The sequence below is a fragment of the Tubulanus polymorphus genome, chromosome 6 (genome assembly GCF_964204645.1).
Source record: "Tubulanus polymorphus chromosome 6, tnTubPoly1.2, whole genome shotgun sequence".
Taxonomy (NCBI): Eukaryota; Metazoa; Nemertea; class Palaeonemertea; order Tubulaniformes; family Tubulanidae; genus Tubulanus; species Tubulanus polymorphus.
In genome coordinates, this window is record NC_134030.1 from 14,169,880 (window position 1) to 14,194,316 (window position 24,437).

General features: G+C 35.4%; 1 protein-coding gene across 5 annotated transcripts in view; it reads left to right on the forward strand.

The window, feature by feature from the left end:
- LOC141906667 (uncharacterized) overlaps window positions 1-10,926 on the forward strand; it is a 77,332-nt gene extending 66,406 nt beyond the window's left edge. For all 5 annotated transcript variants that reach the window (XM_074795950.1, XM_074795948.1, XM_074795951.1 and 2 more), the window contains one exon: window positions 5,997-10,926. In XM_074795950.1, the coding sequence (XP_074652051.1) occupies window positions 5,997-10,038 (4,042 nt within the window). In that variant the 3' untranslated portion in view covers window positions 10,039-10,926. The remainder of the gene's footprint in view (window positions 1-5,996) is intronic.
- The last annotated feature ends 13,511 nt before the right edge of the window (window positions 10,927-24,437 follow it).

Here is a 24,437-nt window from a genome sequence, read left to right on the forward strand (position 1 = left end):
TTTAATGAAAATTCAATTGGAAGAAATGCAGCTTTTTCAAGTATAGGTCAACATTATTTTTGTCATTAAAATGGTTTATGTTCGGAAAACAGCAAAATTTAATAAAATACTTCAATATTCCGATTTTTAAAAGCTTCAATCATTTCAAAAATTTCAAATTTTCGGTGTTGTTTTTCCCAATATTCATCTTGAATAATCTGTGACTTTTACTAAGCTGCGTACATATAACCTGTCATAATTCGTGACTTTTAGCAAGCAACATGCATAAAAAATGATATTATCAGACGTAAGATAAAAACCCACTATTTAAAAATCAAAAGAAATCTAAAATCGTGAATTATTTATTGAAACAATCTGAAATGTAAGAACACGACTTTTCGATCTCACACTAGAGATTATCGTCAGGTGTGAGATATTGACTGAAAACAGGGGTATATATAATGAGGAGAACAGGTTAATTGAGTAAATTGGTGAGTGAGTAACTAATTAGTGTTTGGCAAGGCATGGAGTAATGGAATTTTAGGGGGAAAAGCGATTATTTAAATTGGTACTAATATCTGAGTGACGAGTAATTAGGGCAGACTCAACTGTGTGGCGTTAAGTGTAATTGGTGGAAGTATAAATAATTTCGGCTTTATCAAAATTAAAAGGATGACCAGCTACGCCACTAGCCGGTTTTTTATTTATTATATCCATTTTGTGTTCCGAAATTCGAGTTTTTAAATCACGACCAGTTTCTCCAAAGTACATTTTATCACAGCCAAAACAAGGAATTTCGTAAACTCCGCAGTCCAAAGGTTTAGATTGATTGTTTTTTACCAAAGTCTTGCTAATTTTGTTATCACACGTGAAAATGATTTGTTTATCCATTAAAGGGAGAGAGTGACGAAACTTTTCCAAAACAGGTACATATGGAACTACAATGAATTCTGAAATGTGTTTTTTATTTTCTGGAAGTTTAGACTTAAAGGAAGTACTGAGATAAAATCCCACTATTTACAGATTAACAGAATTTAAAAACGAGAATTTATTTATTCAAACTAAAATATATAAAAGACATTATCTTATTATCCGTTCACCACGTTTGAGTGTGGTTATTGTTCTATTAAAGAAAGTACGAAATAGCGATTTTCAAAATGTGATCAGGGTAAGCCAATTTATTAAGAGAGTTGGATATGTGGTCAAATTCAGCTGAAAGGAAGGTTTCATCGCAGATCCGCAGTGCACGGAGAAAGAGGCCTTGAACGAGGCCAATTTTGATTGATTTAGCAGTAAACAAAAAGAAATGGAGATATGCCTCAGCGTTGATCGGTTTACGGTAGACTGAAAAAAACAAATGAGAGTATTTATTGTGGATTAGAACATTTAAAAACGGAATTTGGTCATTTTGTTCCCATTCAAATGTGAATTTCAAAGATGGATATTGAGAGTTGATGAAGTCAATAAAAGAGTGTAAGAACACAACGTAAAATCATCAGAAACTAAGCACAGAATGTCATCAAATCATCAGAAACTAAGCACAGAATGTCATCAACACATCTAATCCAGAAGTTAGGTTTAGAGCCAGCGTAATTGGGGAGAATTTCGGATTCAAAATGTTCAAGAAAAGATTAGCCAAAATGGGGGATTATGGGTTACCCATAGCGAAACCGAAAGAATGTGTCTTGGAATTGGAAGTATAGATTGGTTGTTCAGAGCTCCAAAAGTTCAAGTAAGCAATCTACAGGAATTGGGAGATCAAGATTGGAGTCCGGGAGTTTTCTTCTTAATAAATTGAGAGTTGGTTCCAATGGTATGTTTGTAAACAAGGATATAGCGTCGAAAGATATAAATTTTTGGCCATCAGGTTTGAGATTTTTGAGTTTGTCTAAAAGATCCAAATTGTGCCGAATGTTAGAATCAGAAAAAGTACCCAGAGCCGGGGAGTACTTTAGCCAGATATTTGGACGTAGTTTTTATTCTGAAGATATCTTGTTTAAAAGTATTAGTTAAATATTTATGTACCCTGTGTTAAAAGTATCAGATGGAGAGGCCCGTGTACTTCTTCACAAAAATAGCATTTTGACCTTTCAAGGAGATCGGTGTGCAGCAAAGATATACGCGTTACCTCCGCTATGAGATTTTCAGGCAGGTGGGGAATTCGGGTCACCCGGGTCTATAGTCATGAACACTGTACTATAACGCCCAGACATCCATCTAAACGATTCCATGCTCGTAGGTACCAGGTTTATAATATCCAGGCAGCAGGCGAATCATTTGGGTCACCTGCAATGTACTATAACCATAGAAATTTAGCACTGCTATGCTTTAACCAACCAACAGCTGATGGAGTTCATCAGAGCATCCAAACTTTAAATCTCCAGAAATCTATCTACTGTTTTATAAGCAGTGGATGCCATGTGTCCCTCTAATCGCCTTCATCAACGCAAACATTAAAAAAATGTGACGATTTTAACTGCTAAATCTGCCAGCAATCACTTAATACCGTTACTTTTCATAGTTGATATCTTAAAAGTGAGATTGAAACAAATCCTTCCCGGATAAAAGGAACACCTTAAACAGTCACCTAAAACATATTCATAGTCATATAGTCTTGGATAATTACATGCCACATAATTATTTTAGTTCAGGAATCGAAATTTTTGAAGCTCGGCTTAAAAATCCTCCGATATTTAACAAGTGTTTTAAAGAACAATGATATTTTTGATAACAGGGTCGAATGGCTTATTTTGAACATTTCATCCAATTCCAAATTGGCTACATATTTCAGCCTAGATTTCATACTTTTTAGACAGGATGATTTGATATTGTTTTAACACTCAAGAGAAATCTCTCAAGAAAATCAAGATGCGGGGAATATATTTAAGGCAACGTTTCGCCTAAAAAAATTGAAAAGTCATATTGTATTTCTAATATAACACATGTGCATGATCAGGCCTTATGACAGATAGGCTACTACTCAACTGTGAAAGCCCTTAAATTCTGCTGACCTGTATTAATTTGTATTAGACAACAAACATAAGTGACTTAAGCAAGGGGACAAAACGCAGACAGCGATTTTATTGTCTGTATCAATAAAATACATAATTAAGCATATATAGCCTTGGTATTTTTCTGCGCAGAAGTGTGTTTGTTGTTTGAGCTAAATGGATGAATGCCATCTGTATAACTGAGCAATAACGTTTTAATGCGATAGAGCTAACCCTCCCTCTCCGTAACTTTCAATCAATCTACGGTCCTAAAACCGTTTCGTATCAATAGATAAATTAGATGTAGATGTTGATTTAATTTCCGATAACAGAAACAATTAGTAATCGTACTTTTCTTAAATTCAACTTAAGCCAGACTTTTCTAAGTCTGAGGATTTTTCTTAGTTCCAAACGATTCGGCTTGTCACCGAATAACCAAGACCTCAATTCTTGTTATATCTTTGTGTTCATTTGTAAAATCTCATGTACATATTCAAGCACGAATAAAGGACTTCGGTAAGAAACAGATTTTGAGAAAACTGATTCTGATATGTCATCTGTGAGGGAAACGAGACATCAAGCTTAATTGCTGTTCTTGGTTCGACTCCGTTTTCATAGCCATTTAAAACATAGAAGTGCGCACCCGGTAAATCGAACGGCCGTCTTACCGAGTCAACAGGTCATTTTTTCAAACTCAAAATAAAATGTTGTTGGCCGCATTGCTCTTCCGGATCGATATTTGAATATTTATTCAAACAAAATCTTTGTTCCGGATATATTTAACATTAAACCAGACAGGAGAAAGTTAGACACAATTGTGTATATATGTTGATATTTCCTCTGTTCACAAGTTTACAACTGCTTACATCTGTTTTCATAAATTATTTAAACCGTTGTTGACTCCATCCAACTTGAGTACGTCTACTAACAAACGTCTTGTTTGGTTCTCGCGCGTGGAAACCACGCATATTTTTTTAGTCTATATCTACTTGTTAAACTAGACACAACGTAATGATTGACAGTTCAGATAACAGTCTGTTGTTGTGCTGCTAGCGGAAAATTACTCCATTGTAAATAATTTCTTGATTCATAAAATACTAAATCATCCTAAAGTAAGGGAATATTCTCCCAACTGAACTCAATTTAAATTGTTTTGAGCCATCATTGACCTCGAACGATGAATTCAATGTAATTTTAAAACACTGAAAAATAACCAAAATATAGCGGTAAATTTCCGTCAATAAGATTTTATTAATCATGGTATTTAATTGAATTTTAACTGAATTCGGCGAAGTTCAAACACCCTTCAACCTAGCAAAACAGCTATATCAGTGCGATTATACATTCCTCTGTTAGGAAGAAAATTTTGGTCAAGGCCATTTTCATGTATAGTCAATTAGCGCACTGTCCTTTAAAACCAAGCAACATGCGATGCTCACAGTGTGCAGACTATTTTTGATCAGCGTGCTCAGTGACGTCACACAGAGCTCCTAAACTGTAATGATCCAAAAATGGACTAAACTCAATGTATCGGTACAAATCCGAACATGTACACGGCCGGTATTTTACATTTGATACCAACAACCCGTTCATGCAACGCACAGACCGCACCAACCCGTGAAGTTTCACCGTTAGTTTCTTATAGTATACATTTGCTCGGACGAAACTTATTTAGTTAACATTCTAACCGTGTGAATCCCTAGTTTTCGGAATTCCAACATTTTAGGAATTGTGCGCATAAACGCTGCTTTCCAAATGAAATTTGGAATTTAAAGATAATTGTCGTTTTCTAATACATCAATTTGAAACTGTCATAGGTTATCACTATAATTGCTATAACACAATTATCCTTCATGATTAAAAGCATAAATACAGTATCGGGAAAGGAAACTAACTCCATCCTTTATATTTCAATTCATATTTTGACACAGAATAGCGAACAGTAGGACCTTCTCAAGACGAAATAAAAAACTCTCTGTCCCCACATCTTCAAAATACTGTTTATTTATGGTCATCCAATTAGCCAGTACTTCAAATACTGTAAAAACAACCGACTGGGGTTGGGCCAGTAATCGCAAGCAAAGGTCATGCAGTGAACCGACCTAGGCTACAATATTGTAGCCTCGGTCAGTGTTTACAAAAAAAGTTATGCAGTGAACCGACTTAGGTTACAATATTGTAGCCTCGGTCAGCGCTAACAGCTGAATCACACGTTCTACGCAAACCGCACTGCTAGGTAACAAATTATCTATCATTGCTTTGACCGAAGCATAACCGTTTTTCTTTTTTCAGCTTTACAATTGATTCCATGAATTTAATAATTCCATTTTCGAATAATAATGTGTTTATTTTACTTCCGGGTTTTATTTTAAGTTTTGAAATTGTATTTCAAGATCGATTTCTGGGAAATCCTTAGTTCAATTTGGTTGAAAAGTATCAAATCCAATTCAGTTTTACTTTATTGAACAAATAAAAGATCAAATCCAATTCAATTTTGTTTCATTGAGCACATTTCTGAAAATTTGATTCCATTCTGCTTTCAAATCAATAAGACAGAGGGAAACGATTCATCTGAGTTATTTGTTCGTGCCAGCCCTCGTCTGTGCTACTGAAAACAAGAATGTACTTTGTAAATGATAGGTATTGACTCTTGAGCTTGGCTTTTTTTTGACAAATGTAAACCCACCGAATACTACATTTGCAATTTCAAGCAAACCTGACAGGCTGGCTTTAGTGCCCCTTGTGGCTCTTGTTCTATCGAGTTGAACTTTTTTTTTTTTGATGATTTTACAATCTCACCTGTGATGAAAAGACGAGGTATCTTTTTTGCCTCCGATGATTCTCCTATCATAAATCTAAAATTTAAAGATGCCTGAACAATATTAACTGATTCTGTTAGGGCAGTGGACGATGAAAATGAGTACCTAGTTATGATTATATTATGGCATAGTGAAGCACTCATTGAACTTTAATTGTGAATTCCTGATGTCGATTACATAGGATAATGATTTCGTGTTTTATTTCTAGTTTGGAGCATGAAGAGAAGACTGTTGCTGTAACTTGTCATATGTATGAGCCCAGTGGAAGAACTAACAATGGTCTCAATGTCACAGCTACCAGAGACGATGAGAAACCAGCAAGTAAAGAAAATGACGAGAATATAGGTCGAGATGTGGAAAAGAAGATTGAAGATGTTAAAGATGATTCGAACAAACTGAGTATCATAGATGGGTCATTCATAAAAGTTTTAAGTAAAGATGAAATAACAGAGTTAGAGTGGCCAGTGGAAATGATACAACATACAATTGTTGAACCAAAAGTTTCGTACAGTTGTAATCCCCTCTATTTCGATTTCACACAGTTGAGTAAAAAGGAAAAACCAGTTGTAACTGAAACGATGATGACGAAAGATTCTGTCATTTTTGATGGCGACAATGATGGTGATGGATTGTACCCTGGAGAGTTGTCACCCAGTAAAAATGCAAGCATTGCATTTGTTCCACGTCAGCTGGCAACCAAGCAAAAAAAAGAAGATGAAACTCAAAGTAAAGATGAAGAGGAGGCTGATGATGAAAAGGAAATGGAAGAAGTTGATGACGGGAAATATCGACACATGAAGAAAAAGAAAAAACGAAAACATAAGCATAAATCTAAGGATGCTTCTACCGTTGTAGAGGAAGAAACATGTGAAAAATCAATTTCAAAGAAAAAACATAAACATCGAAAAAAACGGAAGAAATCTAAGCGTGCTGAAGAGAACAAGTCAACGGTACATGTCAATGAAGAAGCCTGTCATAACAAAAAGGATAATAAGATGGAAAAAGGAGAAGAAATGAAAGAAGAGGAGGTGGCGGTGAGCGAAATCGAAAAGAAAAAGAAGCATAAACATAAGAAGAAAAATAAGAAGAAAGAGAAAAAAAAAGAATTAGTTAATGTCCTATTAGAAGATGAAGCAATGGTGCCACCTGTCAGTAATAAACAAACAACAGTTGAGACTATGATGGTAAATGCACCCTCTGGTACAGACTCAGAGGAAAAGCATAAACATAAACACCGTCACAAAAAACGTAAGAAACATAAGAAAGAAAAGCAAGAGAATGAGCCTGAAAAGAAATTGGAATTTAAGCAAGATGGTATTATGATCAGTGGTGAGGGTAAAGTGAGTGGAAAACGCAAACACGAGGAAAAGTCAGGCTCTCTAAAAGGGGGCCACAAGCGCATAAAAATTGAAGATGGCCAGCGTAATAAGCAAGGCTGTGAAAGTGAAAACACCACTGCCGAAAAGCCAACAAAAATCAATGAAAAGAAAATGGTCACCACAAAAGTGAACCAGAAATTGGGTATAAAAGATACAGCTGTGTCAAAGTGGGATACAAGTGATAGTGAAGTGGAAATCCCAACCCTGTTGAAAGATGAACCTGATAGCAACAAAGAAAACAAATACAATCATAAACCACGAGATAGTAGCAGCGATGAAGATAGTGATGATTATGAAAGCAGGCATCGGAGACGGAGCAGGTGTAATTCATATTCAAGTGAAAGTGATCACGGAGGGCGACGTAAACATGCAAGCAAGCGTCGATCATACAGTAGTGACAGCGATGATTACAAGTCTCTATCACGGTCATACACGCGATCTAGATCATCGAGCCGCTCTCGGTCACGTAGTTACCACCGACGACACCGTAGTTATAGTAGTTACACGGAAAGCGATGATTACGACCATCGTCGACGATCAGGATCGAGTAGGCGGCATCGACGGCGATCATCATCTTGCAGTCGATCGTATTCCAGTGACTACCGACGTAATCGCTCATACTCTCGAAGTAGATCACGGTATTCGAGTTACTCACGGTCACGTAGTCGCTCACGCTCATACTCGCGTTCATATTCGCGGAGTAGGTCAAGAAGTCGTAACAACCGGCGCCGATATGAAATGAAAAACAGTCCAGCGAAAGAGTTCAGTTCAGTGCTACCGAAGAAAGAACCTAAACCACATCGTGAACAGAAGAATGTGGAAGCAAAAACCTTTGAACCAAAAGAACTCGTTATGCCGTTAAACATCAACAAAGATGAGGTCAATGAAAGAGCTCAAGAACTACTGAAGAAAATTAAAGAGAAGAAACAATCGTTGAAGGATGCGGATCATGATCCAAATGACTCTGTACCAGTTGGACTGAAATCTGCCGGCCTTATTCCCAAAAACTGTATTTCTGGGTTGTTAGGTCCTTCTCCAGCCATGTTAGAAAAAGTTCCTGTTCTGCCAGTGATTGGAAAATTGCCAAATTCAAAAAAGCGTAAAAATTCTGATGACGATGAAAAGGATGGGAATGATAAATCATTAGTTGCAACATGCAGCCCAAATCCAGGAAATATTCCACTTCCGAATAATAATGATTCAGTTGATTTGTCTGATATTCAAATGCCGAAATCGAAACCCCCACAGAAAAAAGCAAAGAATAGTGTTAAATCAGAGTTTGAGAATAAGGTCCCTTTATGTCGTGGACCTCGTTCAGAAATGGACTCGATACCTCTCCCACCTGCATCGCAAATGAAACCAGATACAGATCAACGCGTTGTGCATCCAGTGACAGCAATTCATCCCCTTCCACCTCGTAATGTAGGTCCAAATCTTATGAGAGGACCTGGTCCTGCTCCTGGTCCAATGAGAGGCCCTCCTCCTGGTCTCATGAGACATCCGTGTCCTCGCGGTCTTCTTGGACCGGGTATGATGCGACCTGGTATGCCTCCTCGTGGCCCACCAGGTCCCAGAGGACTACCGCCACATATGGGTTCACGTGTTCCAATCAACCGAGTACCAGGACTGAGAGGACCTCCACCTCCAAGTTTAGGAGCAAATAATAGTCCATCATCAGGGTCAGCATCACCGCAACCTCAACAGGGTAACAATGCTCAGGAACAACAACCACCACATATCCCTCAGCCTCACCCTAATGCTCCTCTACAGATGAATAACAGACCATCTCCTCATCATCCACCTCGTGTCATATCTGCTTCAGGTCCTCGCACCACCTACATTGGCCCTCAGGTTCCCCCTGGTATGGCGCAAAGTCTTGGCTTAGATATAAGTCAAAAATTCAAAAAACCTAACAATCTAAACAGTACCGATATGACTCACAGTGAACCTCCCCTTCCCTTGAAAGAAAGTGATAAAGAACCTCCTTTACCTCCATCGTCACCTCCAAAACCTAAAGAACCTGAAATCACACCAATGGAGCCACCTGTACTCAGCGCTGAACAGCAAGAGCGATATAAAGAATTGGCACAACAGGCCCAGCAACATGCAGCATTACAGCAACAACGTGAAGCTGGAGTTACACCGACCTCAGAAAGCGAGAACGAAGCACCTGGCTCATCTACCACACCTGTGGCAGTTATTGCTTCACCAAGTCTCTCCTTGCCCCAGCCTGTTGTTATGTCACCACCTGTCACATTGCAACACATGCAACAGATACAGCATATACAACAGATCCAACACATGCAGCAGATGCATCAAATGCAACAGATGCAACAAATGGCTGCTGCAGGAATGATACCGCAACAGATACCAGCTGGAATGATACCACAGCCAGGCTTGCCAGTCAGTATGATGTTAGCAGCAGCAGCTAATCAGCATCACCCTCAAGTTGCATTGAGTCAGGGTATCCCAATACAGGCTGGTTCTCCTCTTATTGCAGCTACTAATCCATTAGGTGTAGCGGTGTCCGCTGCTAGTGGTGGTGTACCATTACCAATACCTATACCAGCTGGTGCATTGCACCATCCTTCGTTTGGTCATTTGCCCACACCGATACAGATTCCAGCTGGCATGACTGGTTTACCAGGGGCAGTCCATGGTGGCTTTCATCATATGCATCCACCAGGTTTATTCAGTTTACAGGCAGCGCAAGCAGCTGCAGCTGCACAACATGCAGCTGCTTCATCTGGTACGCTACCGCATGGTGTCATACCACATCCATTACTAGCAACTGCAGGGCATCAAACTGGTGGCCCAATGATTTTGGGATCTCCCATGTTATTAGCTAGGATACCTCGTCCACAGTTATAGGAATGCTGAACCATTACTCACCTTTATGCCATAATTTATACAAGACATTTGTCCGGATAAAATTGCTTTACTAAAATTCGTATGAGGACTCGCCCTTGGTGGACCTATGTTACAGCTTTATCCTTTTTTATTAGTACAACATTTCTTTGCTATGTTCAGTATTTTTTGGTATAATTATCAAGAAGTCTTTTTTTTCGTAAAATGATAAATATTTAAACTTTTTTTTTTCATGTCCATTTTTACTACATAAATTTTATCTTCACGAATAAAATGAAATGTAGGTGTTAATATCTTTTCGCCACGTATTCAAATAGTATGAATCTGGTTGTATAGTGAAATTTAAATAATACGTTTCCTTCGCTGTTCCTGCGCAACGGCTAAGTGATTTTCTTAACAATCTTAAGCTAGAAAGTTTACCAAACCCTTAAAGATCTTCAAAGTTTTTTACTCAAGAAGTCTGAAGCGATTTACATATCTTTTCATAATGGTTTTCACCAATTAATCTTTAGCAAATTTTGTTGGAAAAAATTGTATTTATGTAAAGTTAGTACATTATCATAATTATATGTATCATAATGTGGTTTTAAACGTCTGTATTTATTCACCTCTTAGATGATGTAAATATTTGTATTCATTTGCATATTTGATTGCCATGATTGTAACATTATTATTATTACTATAATTATTATATATGTTAATGCAATGAACTTGAAATTTATTTGACGAAGTTTTGGTTAAATTGATGAAGTTTAGTTAAAATCTGATAAAAATTTGTTTCTTGTGGGATTTAAATCAGGGGTCTCTTGGTTCATTCTGAATGCTTTTTATGGAATTATGTTTAACAGATATATTAAGTCGCCTTGTGAAAACATGTACATAGAATAAATGGTAAACATAACTTAAGTATTCTACGTATCCGTATCTTTTTCTTAAGATCGTTAGTGGTTCACCTTTTGAGGGTTTTAGTTTGCAGTAAACCAAAAACTATCGCTGTAGGTCATATACACTAATGAAGGCTGGGCCCATCGTGAATAGCTTTGCAATTGGATATCGTTTTCCTCAGTCTTCGGGTCTTGCTAAATTACGAAATTGCGAAACATGAAGCGAAATGCGTAACGAAATAACCGAATATTGATTTTTTTTTGCAAGAAGTGCTCTACACACCCTATGAAGCTGGGATTTGAAAAAGGCCTCGTTAAAATTTATATGAGCTTTTGCGCAAAAATCTGAACGCAAAAATATCTGTTTTAAAAAACCAATGAGATAGCAACGACTCCTCCATGATCAGCAGGTGTTCACGTGAACACGCAGTAGCGACTTTTTTTGTCAAAAGTGAGTTTCAGCCATCTTGTTTGCAGTGCGCATGCTCCCCATTCTGTTTGTTAACACAATCCACATGTGTGCTCTACACACTCTCAAGTTGGCGTTCGCGGCTATCAAGCTACAAAGAAAACCACATCAAATACCTGCCAACCCAGGCAACTTTTCTACGATTCTACATGATTAAATCAATTTCTGACAACGTTTTCACATTTTTCAGCATACCGGGGACCTCCGGTGGTTAAGATATATCTTTGAACATGATGAAAAATTTTGAAATTGATTTTTTGCCGCCGCTCTTCATTCATATTTCAACTTATTAACCTCTGGAGGATTTAGTTAAAGGAATAGTGGTTAAGCTTTGAAATGATCGCACATGCGATCGGCTCGTGCTTGAAATGGAAAATTAGTATGATTGAAGACGAAATTTGGAAAATCCAAAACCATTCGCTTCTGGGCGCAGAAATACATTGGAAAATGTGATTTGGAAATAAAAGAATTTCATGCATTAAGTATTCCTCAAAGAATGATCTCTTCTAATTCGTTAGTCTCATCAACTATATTTTCTGTGTAAGTTTCAAACATGTTGATCGAGTAAAAATTGCTACGTTCTGGTTTGATAAGCAGGTTTTAGACCGTACGTAATCCTATTAATCGGTGTATTTACAGTAGTGTATACACTTCTATTACGTACGTGGGCCTTACATTACAGTGACACAGTTCTCTGCAGATTCAAGTTGGCGTTCGCGGCTATCGAGCTACAAAGAAAACCAAATCAAATACCTGCCAACCCAGGAAACTTTTCTACGATTTTACAAAAACATCTACATGATTAAATCAATTTCTGACAACGTTTTCACATTTTTCAGCATACCGGGGACCTCCGGTGGTTAAGATAGATCATTGAACATGATGAAAAATTTTGAAATTGATTTTTTGCCACCGCTCTTCATTCATATTTCAACTTATTAACTTCTGGAGGATTTTGTTAAAGAAATAGTGTTATTTTATTTTAAAGGGGTCATGAAGAGGTTTTGAAAAAAAATTTAAATCTAATTTTTTTTTGTATAAAACATTCACCGTATGCATCTATGGTAGTCTCGTGAAAAAAAATTTTAAATATCTTTATCCCTCAGAAGCGTTATTATACAATGCTCATTTTCATTGAATATCGCGCTAATTTTACAGTCTTTCGAAATGCCTTGACTGTGAATAGCTATGAACTGTTCCCACAAAGGCAGCGACAAATTTTAATGGCCAAAACCAAAAGATTTGGCCCTAAGATGATGGACCATAAGAGCGAAAACACCCGGCCTATGGTGTAAACTAGCTTCACACTTCAGAGAAGGATTCTCGCAAATATTACGGCACTCATAAACTTGGATACACAGAACTTATGTTTTTATTATTTTAGAGCTTTTTATCCTGCCAAGTGACGCTATTTTCGCGAATTAAATACGTAGTAAGAGATACGCGCTTTCCACTGCATATAGTACTGGCTTTCCCCAGTGACCCACATCGCTACACAAAGTATAAAGTAAAAAAAAGTTTGAGTATGTACAACATACTGACTGTATGTATGCAGCACACATTACTATCACACGGCCGGGATGGCGCAGGCTGGGCTGGGTTTCACGAACAAGTTTACGGTTTCAGACGGTCCAGTGGATAAAAATATCCCTACCCACAGAAATATCTGCGATGTCTATATCAGTCATCCCCTCCTCATGACTTAATGACGATGAATGCTCGCTGCTCCAGACGTAGAAATATGCTGTACTCTATAGTCACAAATTCCTTCGTTCTAAGGCATCAGGTCTTAATTAAATGGAATAATTTTGACTGTCTATTAATAACAACTGTTGGCTTCGTAAACATCAGACGTTTGATTGGAATCTGATGTATTTGAGTCACTATTTTGAACTTTAATCGCTGTAAGTATCATCACCTGTTTCTATACACTACACCATATTGTTTTGGTTTGGGTTCTCAGAATGACGTCACACTTCCGGGTTGGGAAGGAATCAATTTTTATAAAAACTAATTTATATATCTAAGTACTAGACGTACGAGTAAGAAAGTAAGAATTCTTGGATTCTTGGATTCTTACTCGTACGTCTAGTACATAGATATATAAATAGTTTTATCATATATATTGAAACAGAAATATTATAAATATTTAGAAAAGTATAAATCATATTCAATTATATATTTACATTTATCATTATTAAAAGAGGATTACAATGAATCCATTAGATTGTTAAACTGTTTAAGTATTAAATTGCGTAGATTGTATACTCATAAACTAAATTATAAATTAAGAATAAGACTGTTTAATTAGCTGAAATGTATGAAATATTGTATGAAATATTAGTTAATCAAAAAAGGGGGTTGAGGTATCAATGTATTAAATACGTATCAATGTATTAAATACGTATCAAATACGTATTAATGTATTAAATACATATTATGCTTTATTTCTGAAAAGGAAGTCACAGAAGTAATTTATGTTTTATATTATTCAAATATGATATTGTAATTCTTTACATTTGACTAAGATAATACAAGAGTGATATTAATTAGTTGGTTTATTCAATTAGAGAAACAATGAAATAATACAAGCGTGATACTAACAGTTAAAGTTATTGAATTTCTTGTTAAATCTTGTTAAACTCTATTCAGTTTATTGTTTAACAAGAATTGACTAGAATTCAAATAGATTCAACTAGAAATTAAATAGAAACTACTAACAGTTAAAATAATTTAATTTCTTGTTGAATCTATTCACACTTTTTATGTTTAAAAATCAAGAATTTAACACATATAAATATAAATATTCACTGTTTTAAATATGAATTATTTCACTCGTTAATTACTCGTTACTTTTATTTTTAAAAATAAGAATCTAACACAAATAAATATAAATATTCACTGTTTTAAATATGAATTATTTCACTCACACTTTACTCACACTTTTTATGTTTAAAAATCAAGAATTTAACACATTTAAATATAAATATTCACTGTTTTGAATATGAATTATTTCACTCACACTTTACTGACACTTTTAATGTTTAAAAATCTAACTCATACAAATATAAATATTGAAATATGTTTAAAATATATCTATCTATCTATCTATAATAGCTCGACCTTCGACCTCTGGCTTGAAAGCCACAATTTCCTATTACTTATATGAAATTCATGTAAATTATGTTCATATATATAAATATTTTAAGAGTAATAGGGATAATAGGGGTTCATATCAAAGGTTGAAAGGGCGGGATCATAAAAAATGAAAAAATGAATTCGAGTGTGCGAGAATTTATTTTTTCATTTTTTATGAGCTCGACCTTTCGACCTTTGGTATGAACCCCTATTATCCCTATTACTATTGATGATAAATAATACTTTTAGCCATATCTCAAAAACCTCTTCATGACCCCTTTAAGAACTAAAATTCCATTTCAAGATCTCCTTAGTTGATAAACTCGAATAGTTCGTGAATTATAAGATGGCAGTGAGTCGATGACGTCATTTTCGTGTCACCACTTATAACTTATTGGCGGGAGTTCAGACGACGATTTGTTGAACGAATAAATACTTTAATCTTATTAATGCAGAGTGTGAAATTTCAATTTTTTCGCCAGCCGTAGGCTGAGCCTATTAATATACAAATGGAGCGAATTAAAATGACATGGTTTCCAGAGCTGAGGCTCTTTGACTGTGCAACTGGGCATGTATTCATACAAATCATTCATTAGAGCATTATCCATTCTCCAACCCCTATGAAGCTGAATTTTGAAATAGGGCCTCGTTAAAATTTATGAGAGCTTTTTCGCGAAAATCTGATCGCAAAAATATTTGTTTTAAAAAGCCAATCGGAAAGCAAAGACTCCTCTATGATTGGCTTAGCCGCAGAGATCAGCAGGTGTTCACGTGAACCCGTGGTATCGTCTACCGTTTTACTTCTGGGTGTCATATTAAGACCTAAAATTGTGTTTCAATATCGATTTCTGTGAAATCTTAAGTTGATTTTGTTTTTAGGAGGAATCTTTTTATTTGCACTACAGAAAATATCATTGACAATTATGCAAAGTCCGGGAAAAATAGCTTTACCTCAAATCGGATGGATGACCATGCCATGTGCTCAAACTGCAAATTCAATCAAATCTTATTCTGCAAAAAATATCAAATCCAATTCAATTTTACTTTATTGAACAAATTTAACATAAAATCCAATTCAATTATGTTTTATTGAGCAAATTTAAAAAAAATTCAATTCTATTCCGCATTCAAATCAATAACACCAATGAAAAAGATTTATCTCGGGTATTTGTTCCTGCCAACTCCGTTAGCTGTTCGTATTTCTTATGAAAACACGATTGTAGGTATTGTGTAGATTATATTTACTCTGAGTGGGAAGTGTATTTTGTAGACAAATAATAACACACAGAATGCATCATTTGCGATTTTATGAAAAGCTGACAGGCTGGCCATAGTGTCCCTTGGGGCTCTTGTTGAAATATACTGGTCAATTTACGATCTACGTTTTCATTCCAATGACATACAGCTATATTAGACCGCATTAGGTATTGTTCCTCAGATAATGAAATCCGTTTATACTGAAAAATGTTCATTATGTTGTTGAAGCTTTCAACGGATAGTCTCTGCCGAATACAAGGTATTCAGGATGTTATAATATACATGAAAGTATTTTGCAAACAGATTTTAACAAATTCTCAACTTCCGGTGTTGTTATCACAATTCCCGAAGGCTAAAGGTTTATATCGTTTCTACAACGAGAGCTTTTACTTCATCTATCATGTACATTTTGGTAATGACATATAATGTTGTTAAACATAAATCAGAGTTTTTCAGTATTTTGGTCGCAGTTTTGAATGGCCCCATTGTAAATTGTTCTCTGATGTGTTTGGCCTATCGTGTAACTCCTCGTGCCATGTTTTGCCATTATTTTTTAGCTCAAGCTGCCACATTTTCTAACTTCTTCATAATATTCTTTATTTCATGCCATTTTGGTTTATCACGCCCTGATCTCTAATGAATTTGTTCACTGCTGCACTATCATGACAGTGAACACTGATTTGTAGTCCTCACTCGATTCCGTATTTTGAATGTAATTATGAATTTGTTCTGTCCCGATCCGCTCATGCTGTTAAGAAACTAGATCATCTAATTTCGTCACATATTCATAAATTACTATATAAAACCATAAATTATTAAATAAAACTGCATATTGTGCCCGATTCCAATGACACTACAATCTTTGGCACTTTTCCTCCACCCATGCCTGGTATCTGACATATATCGATAGGAGTTGGATTTCATACGAGGCGATTTCTTCGAACAACTCAAAACATGTAGATTTATCCTATTCTGCCTCGACACAGGACTCATATGATGACTGCAGTCTCGTGAAATGATTCACTGATATCGAGCCCATACCGATTCCATTCACCAAATGACTATAGACAGCAAATATAAGTCTGCAAAATATCCATGTGCAACAAGGGCATTTACCAGAAATTCCCCATTTGGTAAGTAAGGTGATGACCATGTTGTATGGATGCCTTTTTTAGCCCGCTTGGGACTTAAGTTCACTTTCCGTCCGTCCATCCGTCCGTTGTCCGTCCATCCGTATCCAGTTATTTTGAGAAGTTCTGAAGACGCTTCAATCTAATGTCTTGATATTTGGGTTACACGTGTATCTGCTCCAGACACATCTTCAGCCCAAAAACTGGCTCTGTCAGAATCAAGATGGCCGAATGGCAGCCATTGTTGTTACCCAAAATAAGCACTTTTTACACATTTTTATTGAGTTATTGAGGGAAATTTTGAAGACGCTTTGATCAATTACCTTGATCTACCTATATATTTGAATCCCCCAATGGCCCATCAGCTTAAGAAAAATTGGGTTGATCGGACTCAAGATGGCCGTCCCATGACCTTTTTAGTGCCAAAAAATGTCAATTTTAGGCAGAATTCCTGGCCCTGTAGCTTCCTACTGGTTTGTCATTTCTCATTACAAAGTGTGATGGGTATTCATTTGAAAAGGATATTTATACCTGAGACAGGTATTTTGATTAGCCAACCATGACGCCATCGGCGGCCATCTTGGTGTCATCAGTACTCATTCGTAGGTGGAAAGTTTTTTCCACATTATATTGATACCTAATCATATTACCCCTGTGAAGCTGGCTCCCGGTTCCCGGTTCCTTATTCGGCTCCCGATTCAAAAACATTTTGAATCGGGAACCGGGAACCGGGAGCCAGCTACTGGTTCGGCTACCGATTCAAAATGCTTTTGAATCGGGAACCGGGAGCCGGCTACTGGTTCGGCTACCGATTCAGGTTTTGAATCGGGAACCGGAAACCGGTAGCCGGCTACTGGTTCGGCCACGATTCAGGTTTTGAATCGGGAGCCGAACCGGGAACTGGGAGCCGGCTACTGGTTCGGCTCCCGATTCAAAATGTGAAGCTGGCTACTTATTCGCCAGGTGGCGCTGGTATACACTATGCCAGACATTTTACGTAACTACGTAAATGTCTACTCTGCTGATAAACAAAGTCGACCTCAACCTTGACAACAAATCGCCAGGTGATGGCGCGAGCCAATCCAGACGTCTAAACACGATTGCGTATGCGACCGCGAGAGCGGTCAGCTGTATGTAGCTATACGTCAGTAAGCTGCGTCTATTAATAACATAACTTGGTTTAAGAACGTGTGTATTGCTCGGTCGTTTTTCTCGTCACCGAATCGACTTCTTCATATGTTATTCGCCTCTAACCATTTAATCAATTAACCATCGATTGTTCCCGAGCCCCTAACAACAGAGAAAGTTTCTAACGAAAGTTATCGAATCCCCTCACCAAGAAATCAATATCTGCAAGCCCATGAAATTGAAAGATATAAAATAAACAGATGCTTTCTGCCAGCCTATCTATCAAATTCCATAGAAAAGAACATTTTTTCTCATCCCTAAACCGAAAATAAATAAATATATATATATATATATATATATATATATATATATATATATATATATATATATATATATATATATATATATATATATATATATATATATATATATATATATATAAAAGCTTCAGTTACACACACTTTTTAATACTATTCGATCAGATTGCTCTCAATACTTTTAATACGAATACGAATATTCATTACACTCCAACCACTTCTATGGTATATGGAGGAGGAAAAACAGCATTCATTTAGGAGGTAAATGAAAACGTATCTTAAAACATAACAAACGTTATTTACGGAACATACTATCTACATATTACCCGATGGATTCATATACATCTAAACTAGACTTGATTTGACAAGTTTAGCAGTAATACTTCCCATTGCAGCGTTATCTGGCGGCTTAGTTTTGGGAAGGTTACAGTTATTGATATGTGAGGTGGGTGTAGGCCTGGTATCTGACCCAAATTAAATGCATTCCAATCATTTCCAAACTAATCGATCGGACGGTGTATTTCTCATAGATAATAGACAAAGCTTATTATAATAATGATAACGTGGTTAGTCTTGGTTCTTGTAGCCCCAAACATTCAAAAATGTGAACATCGAATTTGTCAATCCTCACGAAATGAATCAGTGCTCTGCCACATCATTTTCGCACCTCTCAGCACAGCGACGCGTTTACACCAAGTGATGTAGTAATACGCCGCAATTAATTGACTTCGTAAATGAATGTATATATCTTTTTTCATCTATCTTATAATCTTTATTCTCTTTTGGTATTTTGACTTTATTTGCGTCATAATTTAGCCCTTCGTTACCGTATATCCACTATGTTATGTTTAAAATTCTCATGTCTTTAAACATTGAAAATATTGAATTGTCAACGACTTGCTGATTAACTATTATTTACAATATTTTTTAATTGATTGTGATCAATTATCTTCACGATCCAGTTAGATAGAATGCTAAAAACTTGATAACATTGTTGCACTCTTTGCATTAAGGATGAAATTTACGTTAATTTCGCTTATTACACAAATGATTCAATGAATGCAAGAAGATGTATGTGTATATATCTATGAGGTTCACACCTGTAGTATATTTTATAAAGTAACCTATTTCCATAGCTAGATATTAATAGACGCAACTTCGTTAGGTATAGTAACCGCTCGCGGTCAGTAGACATGCTTACGCAATCGTGTTTGGACGTCATAATAGGCTTGCGCCATCACCTGGCGATTTGTTGTGTCCATGTATTCGATGACCGCGGTTAACGTTGTTGATGTTTAATGTTCAATGTTTCAATGTTTAATGTTTGGCTAACCGTGTTATCAGATAGAGGAGAGCGCCACCTAGCGAATAAGTAACAAGAAATGGATCAGACATTTCAATAGGTAACAAGGCTCTTGAGGGGTAATGAGAGGTCACCTGTAGATAGTAGAGGACGCACCTTACTGCAACCATAGTGTTGGATCAAGTGTTTAAGTGAAGTCTATGTGGTTGGATTAGAACTACAGATTAGCGGTTAATTGTAAATCACATCAGTCGTCATCACACATACGCCTATTGGGCACGGGCCAAATTGGCCGTGGAACAGGCTACATCCAAAAAATTGGCCCCGTGCCTGGAACACGTGAACCACGCTCACCGGATACTACAAAAAAGCAACAAGAGGACCAAAGGTCCTGAGGTTCGAAAAATATCAGAAATTCAAAGGGTGTCCCCCTTTCGACTTAGAACATTTATATTCCGTGGTATTATACCGGTACCTTCTGAAACATGGCCATGACCGCGACTGCACATCAATACCTGGCATTGGGATTTTCCGTGTTACACTTGTATATAAAACATGTACAACGTAAGGTAAACGGAGATCGGGAAAACACAAACAATGAACGCTTTTACGGTTCGCAGCGCTTTTACGGCCGCAAAATGTGATCTACCGATCTCAGAAAAATTATGTGACCCAAGCCTCAATAACCCTCATGCCCCTAAATCTCTACATATTTCCACTGCTCTCTGGAATGATGAGATAAAAGAATAGAAATCGACATCAGTAGCACCAAAGCTAACCGTACCATTTTTTCTCACTACTTGAAATAACCTATGCGCTAAGTCAGAGAAAAATTTGCGATTTAGAGAGAGATGAATATAATGCAACACTCATCATCGATTCGACACAGCAACTGCAGGCCTATTTGAATACTTGTAGTAAAGCGCGGTCGATTGGTGCGCGCGGGCAGTATCTTATCTTCAAGCACAAAACTATCGTATTGTTTCCAATAATTAATTGTTACATGTTTACACTCTTTGCGTAAAAGTAACGACACATTTGAATTTCTTCCTGAAAGCAAAGTGAAATTAGGTGACAATTGGAACTATTTAATTTCGCGCATTGAAACATACATACGCTTTAAGCGGCGTGATCAGTACGCACGATAGGGACAATTTATTGATTGCTAGAAAGGCGATAAAGCGACTCAAATTGTCGTGTTGTATTGCTATAATACTTAACACTGCATTTTCACATTTGTGATCATACGTACTAATTTCCCCTGGAGCGGTGGCCCGGCAACAGTGCGCCAGCAACAGGTGGGATTCTCACGTGTATCTCATTGAGCGGTGATGAGTGATAACAGATATCAATTTCTTCACACGGTCAGCTTTTCCGATATCAAAATAGTAGGTCAGCATCATTGCTTGGTGACGTAGCTACGATAGTCCCAGTTGATTGCGTCATCACGTCTGGCGCAACCACGGAAATCCTCACGATGACAGACACTGTCCAATAAACATCGGATCGCCTATCTGGCGCCATACTTGCCTGGGTTTGATTGCTGCCCACCGAAACTCTTGCTTCAGCGTCTCAAACGTTTTTTCTTTTGGCCACATGGCCAATGAATTGTACTTTTCGTGATTGATAAACGCAATGCTTATTTCGCAAAGGAATGATTACTTATAAATGCGTCGTTCATTTATTCTTCACTTTGTTTACACAGTTCACCAAACTCACTGTTGCTTTTTTCACGGTATGTCGGTGATAAACCTAAGCACGTATACGCTCTCTAGCCCATATACGTATACAATTGATTGTCATAATTTGTTCCCTCTAAAATATCACGGCTATATGGTGCACCCACTAACATATATGTTTATCATATCATATACGATGGCACCAACAATACTTTAGAAATCATTAATTAAAAAAATCTTAAATACCCCTTTGAAATGAGTAGAAACTGAGTAAACAGTTTAGCTTTCAACAGAGATGACGTCAGGAACACGTACCTGCACACATCAAGATACAGTGAGCACCTGCTCAAATTGCCGATTTATAAGTGTATTACAGGAAATGACTGAAATGATAATCAGTAGCATATTATTACTTGTATTATATTGATATTCTATTAATTGTACATGTGCCCTTAGTAATAGGGGTAATGGGCTTTCAGGCCAAAGGTCGAACGTCGAGCTCATTAAAAAACAAAACATTACAAGTAATTTAAAACTATAATATATTTTCATAACCGTGTGTATTCTATATTATAATTAAATATTTATTCTAAGATATTAATAATTTTAATTTTAAAAGCATATTGTATTAAATCAATTGGTCGCTCCACTTCGCTACCGCTCCGCTCCGCGACCAATTGATTTATTTACAATACACAAATTCATATAATCAAATAATAATTATTATTCTATTATTAAACTGAAATACACACGGTTATGAAAATATATTATAGTTTTAAATTACTTTTAATATTTGTTTTTAATGAACTCGACCATTCAACCTTTAACCTGAAAGCCCATTACCCCTATTACTCTTAAAATATTCATGTAAATGAATAACATTTAAATTGACAGATTATTCAATATAAAAGTGTAAGCTCTTATAGAATAGATATATAAATAGTTATTTTATGAATTTATATTCATATGGAAATTGTAGTCTCAGTAATAATTTTGAACCTTTATTATTCTTTAATTTATTCATATATTCATCATGTAATTCAGTAGGTATAATTTGATTTTCTTCCAATGATTGTTGCATAGATTTTTTTATCTTCGTTATAAAATAAAACTAGAAATCTTATATTCTCCCTAAAGTCTTTAACAATTGAATTATATTTTTGATTTAAAACCCATGTTGTTATCCCGAAATGTCTCCCAGAGAAAGCTAAATAACATAACTCACTTTCTCTCACTTTTGAATCATGTAAATTTGCGCAATCATCTATAATGAATAATGTATTTGATCCTTTATAAGTATCAATTGCTATTTTTATACAATTATCTAAATTTTCTTTTACTGTTTTAGGATCTAATATAATAAACTTTTTCATCTTAACTATATCTCTATTATATGTTTTATTCATTTCATAAGTAGGGCAGAATAATGTTATATTATCAAAATGATTCTTATAAATAGTTTCTAATAAATCTAATATGAAATGTGTCTTACCACAATTGGTTACTCCAGTAACTAACATATTATGCGGTTCAAATATAAATAAATCTTTATTCATTTATTCTTTTAATTTTACTAGATAAAATCCATTCATTAAATTTATCATCGTATCCTTTATATTTCACCAAAGAATACTTTTTTCCTTTAAGAGTTTTTGTTTTCAATACTTATTCTATTTTGTATTCTATTTCATCTGGGTTTGGTACAAGTGATAATTCTTGTTCATAGAAATAACCTAATATTTCTTCATCTTTTAGATCTTCTAATTTATAAACAAATGGTTTAGTTAATATTATCTTTTTAATCTTGAATATTTCTTCTGTAAAATTTGGGGTATAACCTTTATAAAATGTTTTTCTATATTTAGATATTCTTACGTGTTGTCCTATTTTAAATTTAGGTTCGCCGAAATCATGTGTAACAAACGCACCATACAAATTATTCCAAACTATTTCTGAATTATCTTCTTTTCTAGCTTGTATAGGTTTCATATTTATAGAACTATGTATAGAATTATTATAACCTTTCACTAAATCATCTAACACATCGATATATTTATATGTTTCATTAGCAGTAAAATATTTCCACATTCTAGTTTTCAATGTTTTATTAAATCTTTCTATAATAGATGCTTTTTTATCTGAATGTGTTGAAATATAATCTACATCGTTATCAGATAATAGTTTTTTAAAATGTTTGTTATAAAATTCCTTACCTTCATCAAATTGTATCTTATCTGGAATAGCTTCTTTAAATATATTCTTAAAAGCATTTGTTACTTCTATTCCAGTTTTATTTTTGATTGGAATTGACCATGCGTATCTCCTGAATATGTCTATAACATTTAATATCCAGAAATATCCTTTGTTGTATTCTTCTAAGTTCTTCATGTCAATTAAATCTGCTTGCCATTGTTGATCGATATATGAAACCATAACTTTTCTTGTTAAATAAGTTTTATCCATTTTCTTGTGAATTTGATATGTTGGTTGATTTTGTAACCATGATTTTAATTCACTATATTTTATATCACCATTTTCATTATCAGATTTAATTTTATTCCATAATTCTGAAACGTTAGAATATGATACTTCACTCTCTGGGCTATAATATAAATCTCTTAGATATTGTTCTTTTTTCATCTTATTTTAATCCATTAATAATAATCTTGGTTTATTTTCAATGACTTTATAATTTGACTTATTTTCTGGTATGATAGGTTTATTGTCATTGGAATCATCTTTATCATCAGATTTGAATTTTGATTTATATATTACACCGGATAATATAATAACTGTTACTAATCCAATTGTAATATGTAATTTATAATTACTTCCAGCATTAGAAGAATCAGATGGATTGTTATTTGAATCAATATCAGGTGATTCATTTATATCAGTTAATTTCTTTTTCTTAGCTTTTTTTAATTCTGAAGATCTTTTACCTAATTCTCTTGCCCATTTAATTTGTTTCTCGGATCTAGCCTTTTTCTTAACTCCATCACTCATTTATTTTAGTTAATTTTTGTTCTGATTCATTTTCTGTTTCGCCGTTTGGTTGTAGTATATCTGTTTCGTTCTTACCTGATTTAAATTCCAT